Source organism: Tachyglossus aculeatus, chromosome 21 (assembly GCF_015852505.1).
Source record: "Tachyglossus aculeatus isolate mTacAcu1 chromosome 21, mTacAcu1.pri, whole genome shotgun sequence".
In the NCBI taxonomy this organism is placed as follows: Eukaryota; Metazoa; Chordata; class Mammalia; order Monotremata; family Tachyglossidae; genus Tachyglossus; species Tachyglossus aculeatus.
Window position 1 is genome coordinate 54,109,689 of NC_052086.1, and position 18,486 is coordinate 54,128,174.

General features: G+C 45.9%; 1 protein-coding gene across 1 annotated transcript in view; it reads right to left on the reverse strand.

Moving 5' to 3' along the window:
- GID4 (GID complex subunit 4 homolog) overlaps positions 1–18,486 on the reverse strand; it is a 42,134-nt gene that overhangs the window by 13,077 nt on the left and 10,571 nt on the right. The window contains exons 2-3 of the mRNA XM_038762788.1: positions 5,433–5,492; positions 1,751–1,858 (exon numbers count right to left, since the gene is read on the reverse strand). Coding sequence (XP_038618716.1) covers positions 1,751–1,858; positions 5,433–5,492 — 168 coding nt within the window. The remainder of the gene's footprint in view (positions 1–1,750; positions 1,859–5,432; positions 5,493–18,486) is intronic.

Consider the following 18,486-nt stretch of genomic DNA (forward strand, 5'->3'; position numbering starts at 1 on the left):
TAATGAAAACCTCCTCCATTGGATGCTAGCAAATAAAAAAAATTAGGCCAAAAAGAGTAGCCACTTAAATTCTTGATGCCTCGGTTACCTCATCCGTAAAGGGAGGATTGAGGCTGTGAGCCCCATGTGGGACAGGGACTGTGTCCAACCTCATTAACTCTAGTACTTAGTACAGTGCCTGGCACAGAGTAAGCGCTTAGCAAATACCATTAAAAAATTGTCCAACCCAAGAGTCAGAGAAGAGAGCCTGAAGATTTGGCTGGTGGTGAAAAGAACGTGGAAGGAATTCCAAGTTGTGTGAAAGTCAAAGACAAATTCTGGAACACTCCCCAAACTATACAGACCACCAGGAAACTCTCACTTCCAAGATACCCCGAAATCTTAGGGAGGCAGGCCTCCACTTTTTGGATGGGGCCAGAAACGAAGGGGAAAAACGTTTGCTTTATGAGTTCCTTTTTGCTATCGGAGTCAGGTTCAAGGGGAACAGGTCCCTTTCTGCATCTCACACGTCTCTCTTTTGTCTCCCCTCCCTTTCAGACTTTGCGGTCCTTCTGCCCACACCATTTCCACTTAGCCTACTTTCCTCAATGGCACCGGCAGGAGCAGTTTTACACTGACCAGTATTACCCTAGAGTCGTTGGGGGAGACTGCTGAGCCACCAAAGAGAGCCCAAATCCTGCAATGGTGTGAGGTAACTGCACTGTACAGAGTACTTCTTCCATAGGGCCACGAGGAAAAACGAAAAGAAAAATGGGCTGAGGAAAACTACAGTGAAAGAGGCAAGAGTACGGATTTTAATACTGCCAATTAAGAGTTTAAGATGGGGCTTTCTGTTCTGTATCCCAGCGGGGACTCTTTCCACAAGAGGTTCAGAAATATGACCAGGTACTGTATTTACTGAACAGTGCCAAGGGTTGAATGAAGCATCCCCTATCTGGGCAAGTTACCAATTGGCTTTTCATCCCTGGAGAGTTCCCAAGAAAGAATGATTTATGCAGGCAGAAGGCACAGCACTCCTTCATGTGTGAAGAGATGACTTTTCTGATGGTGATCACCGGCCCACAGTTCAGGTTCCGGTTGGATCCATTTATTGAATCGTATTTACTGAGCACTTACTGTGTGCAGAGCACTATAATAAGTACTTGGGAGAGAACAATGCAACAATAAACGGACATATTTCTTGCCCATAATGAGCTTACAGTCTAAGAGGGGAATTGACAGCTCCCACATACTCAAAAGCGTGCACGTGCACATACGCACACAAAGATTGTTCTGCCATTTTTAGAACTCATCCCTGTTTTAAATTCTACCTAACAGCACGAGCTTCCCAAAGGGTCGAAAAGAACGCAACCACAGAATGCTAATTAGAAAATAGCATTTTTCTTTTTCCTCAAGGCAGTGACAGGCAGTTACATAAGAGCAAAATTTCTTACAAGGTTATCAAGTGGTTCTTGAAGAAGCAGCATGGCCTTGTGGATAGAGCACGAGCCTTGGAGTCTGAAGGACCTGGGTTCTAACCTCGGCACTGCCACTTGTCTTTCTGTGTGACCTGGGGCAAGTCACTTCTCTGGGCCTCGGGTACCTCAGCTGTCAAATGGGGTTTAAGACCGTGAGCCCCATGAGGGACATGGACTGAGTTGAACCTGATTAGCTTGTCTCTACTCCAGGGCTTAGTACACATAGCAAGCACTTAAAAAAAAATAACATAAAGGGGGGAGGGCGGGGTTCAATCTGTCAAACAGTTACTCACCCAGTGTTTACGATCCACATCTTCATCTGCGTCCCATTTTCGGGTTAAGAACGGGTGCTTCTTGCTGATTATTTCCCCTTCAAAGAAGGTAGTAAGGGTTGGGTACTCCTGAAGCCAAAGTCAAAATATCAAAACAACGCATTTTGCTTAAGTTTATATTTCTTCTTCTTCCCAGGACACGTCGTCTCAACAATCATCCTGGTACTTCTTGCCCTCCTCACCTTTCTCCCCGCCTCAACCTCCCAAAGCACTTCTCTATAAAACGTACCTACCAACTCTGTTATATTGAACCCTCCCAAGCATTTAGTACGTGCTCTGCACATAGTAAGCACTCAATAAATACCACTGATTGATACCGATTTACAGACTCTGTAAGTGATTTTGTGTCTTTCCCTCCCACCTCCATAAAAGCATAAGCTTCTTGAGGGCAGGGATCACATCTTCTACCTCCATCCTACTACCCCAAGGGCTTAGAACAGTACTCTTCACACAGAAGGTGCTCAATACATGCTGTTTGATTTCCATCCAAACTGCTACAGCGTCAATCCAAGCATTTATCCTTTCCCACTGTGATTACTGCATCAGCTCCCTTGCTGCCCTCCCAGCCTTTTGTCTCTCCCCACTCCAGTCCATACTTCACTCTGTTGCTCAGATCATTTTTCTACAGACACATTCAGGCCATGTTTCTCCACTCCTCAAGAACCTCCGGTGGTTTCCCATCTAGCTCCACAACAAAAAGAAGACCCTTACCATTGGCTTTAAAGCACCGCTTTGCCCCTTTCCACCTCACCCTGCTGCTCTCCTACTATAACCCAGCCCGCAAACTTCGCTGCTCTAATGCCAACCTACTCACCGTACCTTGATTTCCCCTATCTCACTACCAACTTCTCACCCCCATCCCGCCTCTGGCCCGGGATGCACTCCCTCTTCATAGCCAACAGACATTTACTCAGCCCCCATTCAAAGCCAAACTGAAAGCACATTTCCTCCAAGATGCCTTCCCTCTTTTTCTTTTCTCCCGCTCCCTTCTGTGTTGCCTTGACTTTCTCCCTTTATTCATCCCCCTTCCAAGCCCCGCAGCACTTACGTACATACCCCTAATTTATTTATATTAATGCCTGCATCCCCCTGTAGACTTGTAAGCTTGTTGTGGGCAGGGAATGTGTCTGCTATATTTTTATACTGTTCTCTCCCAAGCGCTTAGTACAGGGTTCTGTGTGCAGTACGTGCCCAATAAATACAATTGATTGATTAATATTAAGAAGAAGAGTGTACACAAAGGCTTTTCTAATCCTGAGAGTTGGAGGAAAACAGTTAGCAAACAGGTAACCTCCACTGGACAGCCATGGAGACTTAGCAATTAAATGTTAGCTGACTGGCAGGAAAGAGTCTAGATATCAATCTGACCTGCCCATGTAAAGAAGTTTCCTGTATTTTTGCCACTGATATTGAAAAAAAGGGAACCTGAGCCAGCCTCTTTTCCCTCCAATATATATATACACACACACATAGTTGCAGGGAGTTTTAAAAGTTTCCAAAAAGAGCATTTAGAACCATGGATGTTGTTTTCCCAAAGAAGTACCAAGAACTCAATTTGACAATTTCCATTAATTTTCCTAATAGCTCCAGTGATCCTTCAATAGTCTCTTCAAATGATTCTCATCTTCCCACTTTTCCCCGCTCGGCTCTAATGCAATTCCATCCGACCACAACGGACCAGGTTTTGATCCAGAAAAGCACCTTGCTTCCAATGGTGTCAAAGCAACACTTCATCACCTCTCATGAAAGCAGAACAGTTCCACATGGCTCTGCTTCAGCAGGGAAGGCTGAGAGCCATAGAGATTACATTTGCTTTTTTGCAAAACAAAGGTGCTTTAAAATATTATCAACCTAACAATCCCCCTTCAAATAAAGTCCCATCGAAGTTGAATGCTTCCCACACTTAGATATTATTCTTATCGATAATAATTGTGGTATTGAAGCACAAACTATGTACCAGGCACTGTACTAAACGCTGGGGTGGTTACAAGCAAATTAGGTTGGAAAAAGTTCCTGTCAATCAATCAATCAATCGTATTTATTGAGCGCTTACTGTGTGCAGAGCACTGTACTAAGCGCTTGGGAAGTACAAGTTGGCAACATATAGAGACAGTCCCTACCCAACAGTGGGCTCACACTCTAGAAGGGGGAGACAGAGAACAAAACCAAACATATTAACAAAATAAAATAGAGTAGATACGTACAAGTAAAATAGAGTAATAAATGTATAATAAATTTATTATATATAAATTTATGTATAATAAATTTATTATGTACATATGTCACAGTCCTAATCCCCACTTTACAGATGAGGGAACTGAGGCACAGAGAAGTGAAGTGACTTGCCCAAGGTCCCACAGCAGACAAGTGGCAGGGCTGGGATTAGAACCTATGAACTTCTGATTCCCAGACCTTCTCTATCCATAAGGCAATGCCGTGTGGCTGCCCAATAATGTAGACATTTAAAAAGCAAAAAAGGAATCTTTCTCAAAGAAAGACTTCCAGCATTTTTCATCACCCTCACTACTTTATTTAATAAAAATCCCAAACCGAGGGGGTAAGACTCTTTGGGAAAAGCTGCAAGTAATGAAGTCCAGGTACATGGCCACCACCCATTTGTGGGGAGGGGGAGATGGAGGGAAGAGAGGGAAATGTGAAACAAAACGGCAACACCGCCCGTTTGTGGGGAGGGGGAGATGGAGGGAAGAGAGGGAAATGTGAAACAAAAGGGCAGCATGAGGGAGGTCATCACAGACAAATCAACATGCATTCCAGGCCAGAAGGCCACCTCCCACTTCTGATTTGCTGTCACTCCAAACTAATTGCTACGCTCAAAAAACAAAAAAAATAGCAGCTGCTGCTTTGCTGACCTGCTCTTGAAAAAATTCTCAATCCTCCCACTAAAACTGAGAGGAGAGAATTACATAACCGCGAGCACGCCGTACAATCTGGCTGCCGCCTGAAGCCGTGCCGAGAAGAAGCAGTTATTAAGTGTCAGAAAGGTGAAAGCTCAAAAGGTCCCTGGAAAGACAACTTCACCAAAGGCCTCCAGCGTGACGGCTCAAGAGTAGCGTTGGTCTAATGTGCGCGAGGGCCGGAGGTCAAAATTTCTCCTTAAGAGGAAGGTGTCACAAACAAAGCGGGGCTGCCGATGATTAGCTCTCAGCGGAGCAGGAGGCACAGGGTGGAAACGTGCTGTCGCCTCCCTACACGCCCACAGTTCCACTCTCGCTGCTGCCTCCGCTATCCTTACTCATAATACTCGGATTTCTGTTCCCTCATGCTGTGAATGGAGGGGGAGTTCTCAATCTCTGGCAGGCGCAGCGCGTCAGCACCGACTCTGATAAAGAACCCCTGACAGAAGGTCACTTTCTGGAGCTGACCTGAAATCTCAAGTCACTGGTGACCACCCAGAGTTCAAATTCTGACTAGGGGAACGGGTGGGAATCGGACACTTTTCCAAAGGTTAGTTTTCATTACCCCAACAGCAAAGACTGTTCAGTTCTCATTCTAATGTAAAGACAACATAAAATTATCAAGAGTCTGAGGAGCTAAAATTACATGGGTTTGATTAATGTTCATCTCTTTTCTTACAACTTTTAATGTTCATCTCTGTTCGTACTATTTTGAAACAAGAGCTTACCTCAGTTAGGCCTTTTATCTTCAAATATCCACAAAGATACGAGTTCTCCATATCCACGTGCTAGAAAGGAGACGGACAATTGTGTTACAAATGGGCCAGACCCCTGACTAATACCCCAGATGAATAGCGTTACGTTGAAATCCGGGAACATTTGGGAACCCATTATACTCAAACGGTCAAAAATAACTTAACACTACACAACCTGGGATTCAAGTTCTGCACTGCAATATGTGGAGCCTACTTAGCTTAATCTAGCTGATGAAACCTTATTCTTCCTTATTCCCACTCTGTCTTCCAGTCAACACTCATTACTTTCTCTCTACTTCTTTCGGGTATGTCTTAAGAACAAAGAGCTTTCTTCCAGCTCATCTATTGTCCTTCTCAAAGAACTCCCGTTTATTTCTATTTCTAGAGTTCCAGACAACAGGCTTCCTACCAGCTCATTTCGCTGTTTGATTTCACCCATAACCCTTAGCTTTCCTTTCTAATGCCAATGTTGATGATCTACTTCTCACCCACACTACTCATATTGCTTCTCCCACAGACTCCTTTCCTCCTTTTGTTCCCCCGTGACTCTCAGATGTCCTTTCTGCTCCAGAAGTCTAATCCTTCCACATATACCATAGATCCTCACGTCACAAAAAAACCTCGCTTCCAACCTCCTCTCCTCTCACTGATATCATTAACCTCTCCCTGTTCTCTGCTTCTTTCTCTCTACATTCAAATGTGCTCAAATCTCATTTTTTTGGAAAAAAAATTCATCCCACTGTCTCTCCAGCCCCCTCTTTTACAAACACGCAGCTTACACTGGAAGCTCATTTTGGGCAGGAAACGTACCCTGCAACTCTGCTATATTAATTCATTCAAACATATTTATTGAGCGCTTACTGTATGCAAAGCACTGTACTAAGTGCTTGGGAGAGTACAATATAACAACCCATCCCTGCCCACAAGGAGCTACTTTCCCAAGCGTGTAGTATGGTGCTCTGTGCAAAATAAATGCTCAATAAATACCACTGATTGATTGATTGATTATAGGCTGCTCATTTTCTTCCCTCTCGAATGTAGCCCATGCAATCTGGATTTCATCCTCTTCCTCACTGTGTCTGATTCCTCCTCATCTCTACTAGCCCCAACACTGTCAGGTACCCAACTTAAAACACTCCCTGGCCTAGGTTTTAAAGACTTTATTTAATCCTGGCTCCCCCTCCTAGCTCTCTTTCAGCAATTACTGTAGGCAGAGCATTGTCCTAAGTCCTCGGGAGAGTACAATAGAGTTTAGGAGATAATAACCCTACCCTTGAGGAGTTCACAGCCCAGTGGGGGCAACGGGCACAAAATAATTTATACATGGAGTAGGAAAGACAAAAAGGATATGAAGATCCTGCTTTTCTCTTCACTTTTTAACCGCGGATGCACCTCAAGGTTGGGGCTCTTGGTTCATGTAATTTCTTACTCTTCTGGGCGGTCCACTTGTTCATGTGGTCAGTAATAAAAATTGTGGCATTTGTTTAGTGTTTACTATGTGCCAGGCAATGCACTAAGTAAGCACTGTACAAGCAAATCAGGTTGGACACAATCCCTGTTCCACATGGGCCTGACAGTCTTAATCCCATTTTTACAGATGAGGTAACAGAGGCACAGAGATGATAATAATCATAATCATAACTGTGGTATTTGTTCATTCATTCAATCATATTTATTGAGCGCTTACTGTGTGCACAGCACTGTACTAAGCGCTTGGGAAGTACAAGTCGGCAACATATAGCGACAGTCCCTACCCAACAGCAGCCTCACAGTCTAGAAGGGGGAGACAGACAACAAAACAAAACATGTAGACTGGTGTCAAAATCGTCAGAACATATAGAATTATAGCTATAATGCACATCATTAACAAAATAAATAGAAGAGTAAATGTGTACAAGTAAAATAAATAGAGTAATAAATCTGTACAAATATATACAAGTGCTATGGGGAGGGGAAGGAGGTAGGGCCGGGGCGGGAGGATTTGTTAAGCGCTTACTACGTGCCAAGCACTGTTCTAAGCACTGGGGGGGATACAAGGTAATCAGGTTGTCCCATATGGGGCTCACGGTGCTAATCCCCATTTTACAGATGAGGGAACTGAGGCACAGAGAAGTTAAGTGACTTCATCATCATCATCAATCGTATTTATTGAGCGCTTACTATGTGCAGAGCACTGTACTAAGCACTTGGGAAGTACAACTTGGCAACATATAGAGACAGTCCCTACCCAACAGTGGGCTCACAGTCTAAAAGACTTGCCCAAAGTCACACAGCTGACAACTGGAGGAGCCGGGATTAGAACCCATGTTTCAGCTACTACTTTGATGATCCCCAAATCTTTATCTCCTGCCCTGACCTCTCACCTTTTCTGGAGTCTTGTGTTTTCTTCCGGCTGGGGACATCTCTTATCGAATGCCCCCACCTTTAACTTAACACATCAGAAACTGAACCTGTTCTTTCGTTCTAAAAGCTCCCGCCACCCTCCCTATCCCCCAACCTCACAACTTGGGAGTCTTCTTTGATGCCTCACTCTCATACAGGCCCCATATCCACCTGGTCACCAAATCCTGCCACATCTTCCTCAGCAACACTTAACAGAGCTAGTTGTGGGCACAGAACATGTCTACTGACTCAGAGTGGATTCTCCCAAAAGCTTAGTACAGTGCTTTGCACACAATAAGCGCTCAATAAATACGACTGATTGACTGAAATCTGTCCCTCCCTTCCTCCTTCTGCCACAGTGCTGCAAACACCCCCTATCCCTTGGCTGCTTCTTTCCATGCCTCCTTGCAGGATTTCCAGCACACAGATTACAGTGGGAATCGTGCTTCTCCAAGGCTGGGTTGATCATCTCACTGGCTTCTCTCCTTAAAAGCATACAATGGTCTCTTGTCACTCCTCTAGCGCTTAGAACAGTGCTTTGCACATAGTAAGCGCTTAACAAATGCCATCATCATCATTAAAACTTTTTGAGCATGGGTTCGAGGCTCTCCAACCACTGGATCCTTCCCTCTTAAACTGCCCTCTTCATCTCTGCCCACACTGATCCCTTCTCTTGAGGAAATCTGCTCACCACCCCCAAAAAGGAAATTCCCTTCAACTTAAAATGCTTCTCCTCTTCACTAAAACACATCTCTTCCCTCGCTCCCCTCGACTTCAAACTCTACAAAACACACACCTCTTTCCCTTCCCAGATTAAACCTTTTTCACAGCCTCGTGGATAGAGCATGACACCCAGGTTCACCTCCAGCTCCACCGCTTTCCTGTGTGTCCCCCAGCGAGTCATTTCAACTTGTCTGTGTCTCAGTTTTCTCATCTGTAAAATGGGGATACAAAACCTGCCCTCTCCTTCTTAGGTTGTGAGCCCTTTGTGGGCCAGGGACTGTGTCTCTTCTAATTCTGTTATAACTGCCTGAGGGCTTAGCACAAAGTAATAATAATAATGATGATGGTATTTGTTAAGCGCTTACTATGTGCAAAGCACTGTTCATTCATTCATTCAATCGTATTGAGCGCTTACTGTGCGCAGAGCACTGTACTAGGCGCTTGGGAAGTACAAGTTGGCAACATATAGAGACGGTCCCTACCCATCAGTGGGCTTCCAGCACTGGGGGGATACAAGGTGATCAGGTTGTCCCACGTGGGGTTCAGTCTTAATCCCCATTTTACAGATGAGCAAACTGAAACACAGAAGTTAAGTGACTTGCCCAAAGTCACAAAGCTGACAATTGGCGGAGCCGGGATTAGAACCCATGACCTCTGACTCCAAAGCCCGGGCTCTCTCCTCTGAGCCACACTTAACTGCCATCATTACTATTAGTTTCATTATCAGCCCTTATGTACATATCTTTAAATTATGTATTATATATTATTTATTTAAATTAATGCCTGTCTTCCCTGCTACACTGGATGCTTGTTATGAGCAAGGGATGCAACTGCTAATTCTGTTGTGTTGTAATCTCCCAAGCATTTAGCACAGTGCTCTGCATGTGGTAAGCACTCAATAAATACCACCAATTATCATCCTGATCACAGTATAGATTTTAACTACCTCGGAATTATGTGCATATCTTTGCCTGTCTTTCCCTCATACGAATGTAAGCACTTCAAGGACAGAGGCCATGACTTCTTTTACATTTCCCTTCAACTCTGCACCTGGTCGGACTAGCAATGGCATTTGAGTACCCACTGGGCACAACACACACGAAGTAATCCTCAACAGTATTTATTGGGGACGCCCAATCTTCTGAAATCCCTTCATACATCTTTATCTTTCACCCTGACATAATATCAATGGCACAAAAATGGTAAAAAAAATATGTGCTTGGCACATAGTAAGCACTTAAGTTCAACAACAACAATAATAATAATACTATCTCCCCATCCCAAGCATTAAAGCCGAGCACAATAACAGAGGATTTCTTTATTTTCTTACTTTCGGGAGATCAAGCATTCCTTACTTGCCTGCGGGGAATGTGTCTATCAACTCCGTTATACTGTACTCTATCAAGTGCTTAGTACAGTGCTCCGCACGCAGCAATCTCTTGATAAATACCTTGGATTGATTGACTGATTGCAGCTCAGAGAACCTCAGGGCTGTGGGGTGAAGGAGACTCCTGGGTCCCACAATGGGGGGGACCAGAAGCAAACCACCGTTGTGGGCAAGGAACACGTATACTGACTCTCCCAAGTGCTCGGTACTGCACACAATAAGTACTCAATAAATACTACTGATTGATCCCATCCTCTAGACCGCAGGCTTGTTGTGGGCAGGGATCAGGTCTACCAACTCTACTGCACTGTATTCTCCCAAGCGCTGAGTACAGTGCACTACGTAGAGCAAGTGCTCATTAGATCAGTGCTAAGCGCGTAGTACAGTGCTCTGCACACAGTAAGCGCTCAATAAATACGATTGATTAGATTCTATTGATTGGTTGATGAATGGCACACAGTAAGCACTCAATAATGACTGATGGAGCCATTCCCGGGGTCAGAAAACGAGACATCCCTTTTAGCCCGAGCTGCCGTATTACCGCAGGCTAGCTAACTAGGGCTTGCTGAAGACCCCAACAATTAGTACAGCGGCTGATGAGGGTCTCGCTCAACAAAGGTGAGGCCCACCCCGACATTTTCTGTTCAACGGCGCATCTCAGAGTGCTCGCCATTGGCTACCGGGGGACTGGGTGAGAGTTTGCGGATGGCTCAGCGCAAACCACCGCCACTAATGACAACTCAAGCACATTGCCTACTAACCGTGGGTGACCTCATCCTTTATAACCATTACAACAACAAGGGACAGTCTTCGTGGGTGCCCCATCCTTTCGGGACTTGTTGGTCCTGCGCTGGGCTCTTCAATCGCCCACGCAACCCTCCAACCCCCTTATCAATGATATTTCTTAAGTTCTTACCATGTGCCAGGCACTGTGCTAAGCACAGGGATAGAAGCAAGCTCATCAGGTTGGACAGTCCCCGGTAAACATGGGGCTTACAGTCTTAATCCTCATTTTACAGTTGAGATAACTGAGGCCCGGAGAAGTGGAGTGACTTGCCCAAGATCCCACAGAAAACAAGCAGAGAGGCAGCATAGCCTAACGGATAGAAGGCAGGACTGGGAGTCATAAGGTAATGGATTCTAATCCCGGTTCCGCCACTCGTCTGTTGTGTGACCTTGGGAAAGTCGCTTTACTTCTCTGGGCTTCAGTTACTTCATCTGTAAAATGGGGATTGAGACTGTGAGCCCGATGTGGGACGGGGACTGTGTCCAACCCGATTTGCTTGCATTCTCCCTCAGCACTTAGTATACTGTGCCTGACACATAGAAAGCCCTTAACAAATACCACAATTATTATTATTGTTATTATTATAAATGTGGGAGCTGGGATTAGAACCCAGGTCCTTCTGATTCCCGGGCCCACGCTCTATCCACTAGGCCCTGCCGCCTCCCAAGTTCCCCCTCAGGCAAACTTCACCAGCAGTAGAATCTTTTTCGAGCAACCAGGACATAACGCTGAATAGAGATGCCCAGAGCCAAAGCATTTCACAGATATGACCTTATTACCGGAATTCACGAAACAAGTTATTGAGGGAGGAAGGTACGTTTGAAGACAAGGACGAAACTGAAGCCTCAAGACTCGCCCAGGCTCACGCTATGAGTCAGGACCTAGTAATGAAAACCACAACTTGATTCCTCTTCCAGAATATGGCCCACGGACCCTACTTCCTATAGGTTCATCAATCCCTGAGAATTGGTTTACACAGGAATCCTCAAGACCAGAAGGTGCCGATGGCTGGGAGTTTCCTCTTAGTCACAGTGGCTTTGCCTCAACCTCAGAGTTTGTGTGATGCCACTGCTCAAAAAGAAGCCAAAAACATTCTCTAGAATAGTCTGAAGAGTTACTGTTGCTTGGAAGCCCACAACTGGATTTTGCTGTTGGAAGTTGGGCCTCGGGATGCTTCTGGGGGCATTTCTTCCTATCAAAGTTTCCCATCTCCAGCTCACCATCCAGCAGATTCAAGGATTCTTCGGGGATGCATCTCCCGTATGTAGAAAGCATGGTGCCACTATGCTGTGGTGAGTCTAACGGAAGATGCGTCTTGTCTGAAGACACATTGCCGGTCACTATCTTGTCATCTGATGTCGGGGCTCACTCGTAGGTGATTCCATTCAACCCGATCGGCTTGCATAAGAAATCTCTGTTATGTATAAGATCCGCTTCCCCATCATAGGCTGTATGTATGTATCTTTTAGACTGAGCCCACTGTTGGGTAGGGACTGTCTCTATATGTTGCCAATTTGTACTTCCCAAGCGCTCAGTACAGTGCTCTGCACATAGTAAGCGCTCAATAAATACGATTGATGATGACGATGATGTCTCCGCTTCCTCGCAGACCATTAGTTTGCCTCCCGAAAGGCACTCTCGCTTTCTGGATCCCATTTTCCAGTTCCTTTTCCACCTGCCTAATTTGCCCAGGTTGGAAGTGACCATTTTTCTTAAAACGACTGACCTCAGCCCTTTTATTGTTCTAAGAGCTCTGTCCTCTACTATCTGGAACAATCTCCTGGACGTAAGTCTCTCAACTCCATTATCTCCAGTTGAGCCTGAGCATTCTTCCCTCCCTTTTCGCTTTCTTTTTTGCACTATCCAATTATCAGCCTAATGACTAAACACTTTATTCCCCAGAGCCTCTATTTCTTTGTCTGGTATTTATATGAGACAGCTTCTACTTCAAGGGCAGAGAGCAGGTCTTGGGCATCATGAGGAGAGGCTGCCAAGGGCAAAGGAGAAACCTAGTTGCGGGGGCTAGGGAGGAGGGCAAGGGGAGCAACAGCCTCCTCCAAACCCCCTAATAAGGCAGGAGGACTGGGCAGAGACGACAGAGCCGGGCTCTCCGTGTCCGGCTTTAAAAGATCTAATAATTTTGGTTATCATCATCAATCGTATTTATTGAGCGCTTACTATGTGCAGAGTACTGTACTAAGCGCTTGGTTATCATTATTAACAACTGTGGATCCACCCCAGCACTTAGTACAGTGCCTGGCACATAGTAAGCACTTAAATTCCATTATTATTATTATTATTATACAAGCACTCTGGCTTGGACACAGTCCCCGTCCCACGTGGGGCTCATTCTCTCAATCCCCATTTTACAGATGAGGTAACTGAGGCCCAGAGAATTGAAAAGACTTGCCCAAGGTCTGACAAGTGGCAGAGCCGGGCTTAGAACCCATGACCTTCTGACGCCTAGGCCAGTGCTCTAGCCACCAGGCCACCCTGCTTCTCGATCTGGTTCCCTTGGACCTACCCCAGTGCTTGGCCCGGAGTAAGTGCTTAACACATCCCATACTGTGATCATCTCTCCCAGTCTCCTCCTCCAAGCTGTCTCTACCCAGGGGCCTCTACTGCCATTCCAAGCTCGGTCCCCCTGCAGATCTATGCCAATGTGTTCCTGGTGCCACCCACTTCCTCCTGCTGGCATCATTGTTTCTACGAGATTTATTCTGGAAGCATAAAACAAAAGGACCCTAACCTGAATGCTCCTTATGGGCAGGGAATGTGTCTACTAAACGAGCAGTGTGGCCTAGTGGAAAGAGCACAGGCTTGGGAGTCAGAGGACCTGGGTTCTAATCCCAGCCCCACCACTTTTTTTTTTTGATAGCATTTATTAAGCGCTTACTATGTGCAAAGCACTGTTCAAAGTGCTGGGGAGGTTACAAGGTGATCAGGTTGTCCCATGGGGGGGCTCACAGTCTTTATCCCCATTTTACAGTTGAGGGAACTGAGGCCCAGAGAAGTGAAGTGACTTGCCCAAAGTCACACAGCTGACAATTGGCGGAGCTGGGATTTGAACCCATGACCCCTTACTCCAAAGCCCGGGCTCTTTCCACTGAGCCACGCTGCTTCACTTGCCTGCTGTGTGACCCTGGGCAAGTCACTTCACTTCTCTGGGCCTCAGTTACCTCATTTGTAAAATGGGGATGAAGTCAGTGAGTTCCATGTGGGACATGGATTGTGTCCACCTGATTAGCTTGGATCTACCCCAGCGCTTAGTACAGTGCCTGGCACACAGGAAACACCTAAATACCATTAACCCGGAGCCAGAACTCTGTCGTACTGCTTTCCCAAGCACTTAGTATAATGCTCTGCACACAGGTAGCACTCAATAAATATCACTGGAGTAATGGACAGAAAGCTGGTCAAATTCAGTTACAGCTGTTTCCAGAGAGAATTCTCAACCACAAGGCACTTCACCTAATATGATAATAATAATAATGATGGCATTTGTTAAGCACTTACTATGTGCAAAGCACTGTTTTAAGCTCTGGGGAAGTTACAAGGTGATCAGGTTGTCCCACAGGGGGCTCACAGTTTTAATCCCCATTTTACAGATGAGGTAACTGAAGCACAGAGAAGTTAAGTGACTTGCCCAAAGTCACCCAGCTGACAATTGGCAGAGCCGGGATTTGAACCCACGACCTCCGACTCCAAAGCTTGTGCTCTTTCCACTGAGCCACACTTTTTCTCTCTATCTCAGTATCTCATGAATTAGAACAGTGCCCTGCACTCAGTAGGTACTCAATAATTCCCAAGCGCTTAGTACAGTGCTCTGCCCACCTTAAGCGCTTAATAAACACAACTGAATAAACGAGTGAAGGATACTGAATCACTGGATTATCTTTCCAATCAAAGAGGGCTTTTCAGAACACACACAGAGAAACCTCATTAATCCTGAAAGGGGATGAAGACTCATTTCAGGAAATGGACGATTTCAGCAAGATTTTTGCGGCATTTGGCAGATTCCTGAGGGCCCGGAATTCCAGGATGTACTGACAAGTGAATGCTGGAGCACACCTGAACTGAAGAATTGCAAAGAAGCCGGCCTGCCAGATGATTTCAGCCCCGAAGCAAACTCTCCCCCACGGACCCAAGAACTCATCTGCAGTTTTAGACAGTGGATGAATAAAAAATAATAATAATAATAATAATGATGGCATTTATTAAGCGCTTACTATGTGCAAAGCACTGCTCTAAGCACCTGGGCGGTTACAAGGTGATCAGGTTGTCCCACGGGGGGCTCACAGTCTTCATCCCCATTCTCCAGATGAGGTACCTGAGGCACAGAGAAGTTAAGTGACTTGCCCGAAGTCACACAGCTGGCAGAGCCGGGGTTTGAATCCATGACCTCTGACTCCAAAGCCCGTGCTCTTCCCATTGAGAGCCATGCTCCTTCTCTAGCCCCCATAATAATAATAATAATAATGATAGCATTTATTAAGCACTTACTATGTGCCAAGAACTGTTCTAAGCACTGGGGAGGTTACAAGGTGAACAGGTTGTCCCACGTGCGGCTCATCATTTTACAGATGAGGTAACTGAAGCCCAGAGAAGTTAAGCAACTTGCCCAAAGTCACAAAGCTGACAAGTGGTGGAGCCGGGATTTGAACCCATGACCTCTACCTCCAAAGCCCGTACTCTTTCCACTGAGACACGCTGCTTCTCTATGAGAAAACTGCCCTCACCTCCTGACCCTAGGAAGTTGGCATCCTTAGGTGGCTGGATGGCACTAAGAGGCTGCAGCAAAGTTATTATGTCTCGTTCTCGCCTGTCCCGCCATCGACCCCTGGCCCACGTCATCCCCCGGGCCTGGAATGCCCTCCCTCTGCCCACCCGCCAGGCTAGCTCTCTTCCTCCCTTCAAGGCCCTACTGAGAGCTCACCTCCTCCAGGAGGCCTTCCCAGACTGAGCCCCTTCCTTCTTCTCCCCCTCGTCCCCCTCTCCATCCCCCCATCTTACCTCCTTCCCTTCCCCACAGCACCTGTATATATGCATATATGTTTGTACATATTCATTACTCTATTTATTTATTTTACTTGTACATATCTATTCTATTTTATTTTGTAGTATGTTTGGTTTTGTCTCCCCCTTTTAGACTGTGAGCCCACTGTTGGGTAGGGACTGTCTCTATATGTTGCCAATTTGTACTTCCCAAGTGCTTAGTACAGTGCTCTGCACACAGTAAGCGCTCAATACGATTGATGATGATGATGATGATGTTTCCTTCCAGCAAACTTTATGGCATCTAACCTCCCTGGAGTCACTAGACTTGGGGGCTATACAACTGCCTGTGAGGCTACTCAAGATGTACAGAAACTTGAGCTCAAGATTAGAAAGCAGCATGGCCTAGTGGTTACAGCACAGGACTGGGAGTTAGAAGGTAATAGGTTCCAATCCCAGCTCCGCCATTTGTCCGCTGTGTGCCCTAGGGCAAGTTGCTTCACTTCTCTGGGCCTCAGTTACCTCCTCTGTAAAATGGGGATTAAGACTGTGAGCCCCATATGGGACATGGACTGGATCCAACCTCATTACCTTGTATCTACCGCAGCCCTTACGACAGTGCCGGGCTCACAGTAAGCGCTTAACAATTACCATAAAAGAAAGGGAGCTATGATCTCTGGAAGCTAAAGAAACACACAAAATAACTGGGAATGTGGGTTGGTCTACTGTCGTCGACGAATCGCCTTAACTGACCAGGTCTACAGCCGAGGAGCCCAAGTTCAAAGATAAAGTTAATCTCCACTCGCACACGGAGGGCTTTGATGGAATGACATAGCGGAGTTGAAGTGAGAAAGATAAAGTGGCGTGTGCTCGACGAGCAGTCTCACAGCCCAGATGTGCCTGGCAGCCGCTCTCCTTTATATTGCTTTCACGGGCAGCCGGGGCTTCAAACGCGCTTGGTTTGAGCAGTAGTAATGAACTACCCCCCTCGAAACGCCCAAAGGTTGTTTACCTCTGTCTTTCTTCGGGTTGAAATTCCAGGAAGGGATAGGGTACAGAGGAGGGGGAGGAAGGAAAAGAAAAAAAAAAAAAAAGGATCTAAACCAAGCCGAGGAACAAGTCCTGGCTGAAAAACCAGATACCGAGGCAACTTGAATTTCTGGGGCTAGCCCCTACGCTGAGCAACCAACTCACTAATCCAGATGTGAGATGGGCAGCATTCACTCGACATGACTCTAACCACCCACACACCCAGTCTCCTCCTGTTCTCTTGGCTAAAGTGGCTTCTACTCACCCATTACCTTCTTATGTCTGAGTCTTGGGCCTCCCTTTCCTCACTTTAGTAATGAACAACGGCAGGGCCCAAACCATCAAAATAAGCAGACCCTCACTTTGGTCCAGCTGATGACAGCATTCGATAAACACTGAGAATCTGTCATGCTATCACACAATACTATTCAGGTGCCTGTCTCTACTTCTTGGTATAGTGCATGCTCATTAAATTCACTTTTACGCACGACTGTTACAGTTACCACCCCCCATTATGTTGGAAACCATCGAATTGGAGGATATGAAGTAGAGTCAACCAGCATTTACCTCAAGAAAATACTTAGAACCTTCTAATGATCATTAAGACCACTGCTTATTGAACAAAAGTCAAAGACTAAACGAAAGCTTAGACCACCGTGGGGAAAGGCTGTAAATTACGTTTCCACTTCAAACTCAAACCTCACAGTCTAGGCAAATTTGGGGAAGTGCGCATTGCAAATCATTTTCAGTGTTCATGAACACAGTCTTGGGAAATCACATTTTCTCAGAAAGTCGCCAAAATGGTAAAAAGTAACGGCCCGTGTTTATAAAGGAAAAGGTTAAATCATCAGAAAACAGGCAACACCGAGAGGAGTGAACTACGCGTCTGTCACAATGCAAGTGAAGGGCATTCTCCTTATCCTGTAAGCGCTCAATAGATACGATTGATGATGATGATGATGATGGGAGTTGAGTGGAAAAGGAATGCTGAGGGAAGTTATGAGCATTACTTATTCCCAGAGAAAAGGCAGCAAGGGGTAGACACCTCAGCAGGGAACGTGTCTACCAGCAGCGTGGCTCAGTGGAAAGAGTCCGGGCTTTGGAGTCAGAGGTCAGGGGTTCAAATTCCGGCTCCGCCACTTGTCAGCTGTGTGACTTTGGGCAAGTCGCTTCACTTCTCTGGGCCTCAGTTACCTCAGCTGGAAAATGGGGATTAAGACTGTGAGTAACCTCCTCAGGGCTTAGAACAGTGCTTTGCACATAGTAAGCACTTAATAAATGCCACCATCATTATTAATATTATACTGTACTCTCCCAAGCATGTAGTATAGTGCTCCGCACACGGTAAGGGCTTAGTAAACACCAGTGACGGAAAAGAGTGAGTTTGCTTTATCCCCGAGAGTTAACAAGTTGAGAAGTTACTCCCATTGCCTATCCCGGAGGATGGAGATGTTGGCGTTGCTTTCTCCGGGGCAGAGAGAAAAGAAGCAGAGGAGAAACAGAAGATCTTTGCACCGACTCACAAACAGGGCCACTAAACCCACTCCATCACCTCGGCCAATCTAACCCTTAAAGGACCCTCTGGGAAGATGAAAAGGGGACGATTCTAACCCCACACCACTAAGGTACCTATCCGTAATTTATTTATATTCACGTGCGTCTCCCTCTCTAAACTGTAGGCTGATTGTGGACAGCATATGTGACCATTGTATTGTACCCTCCCA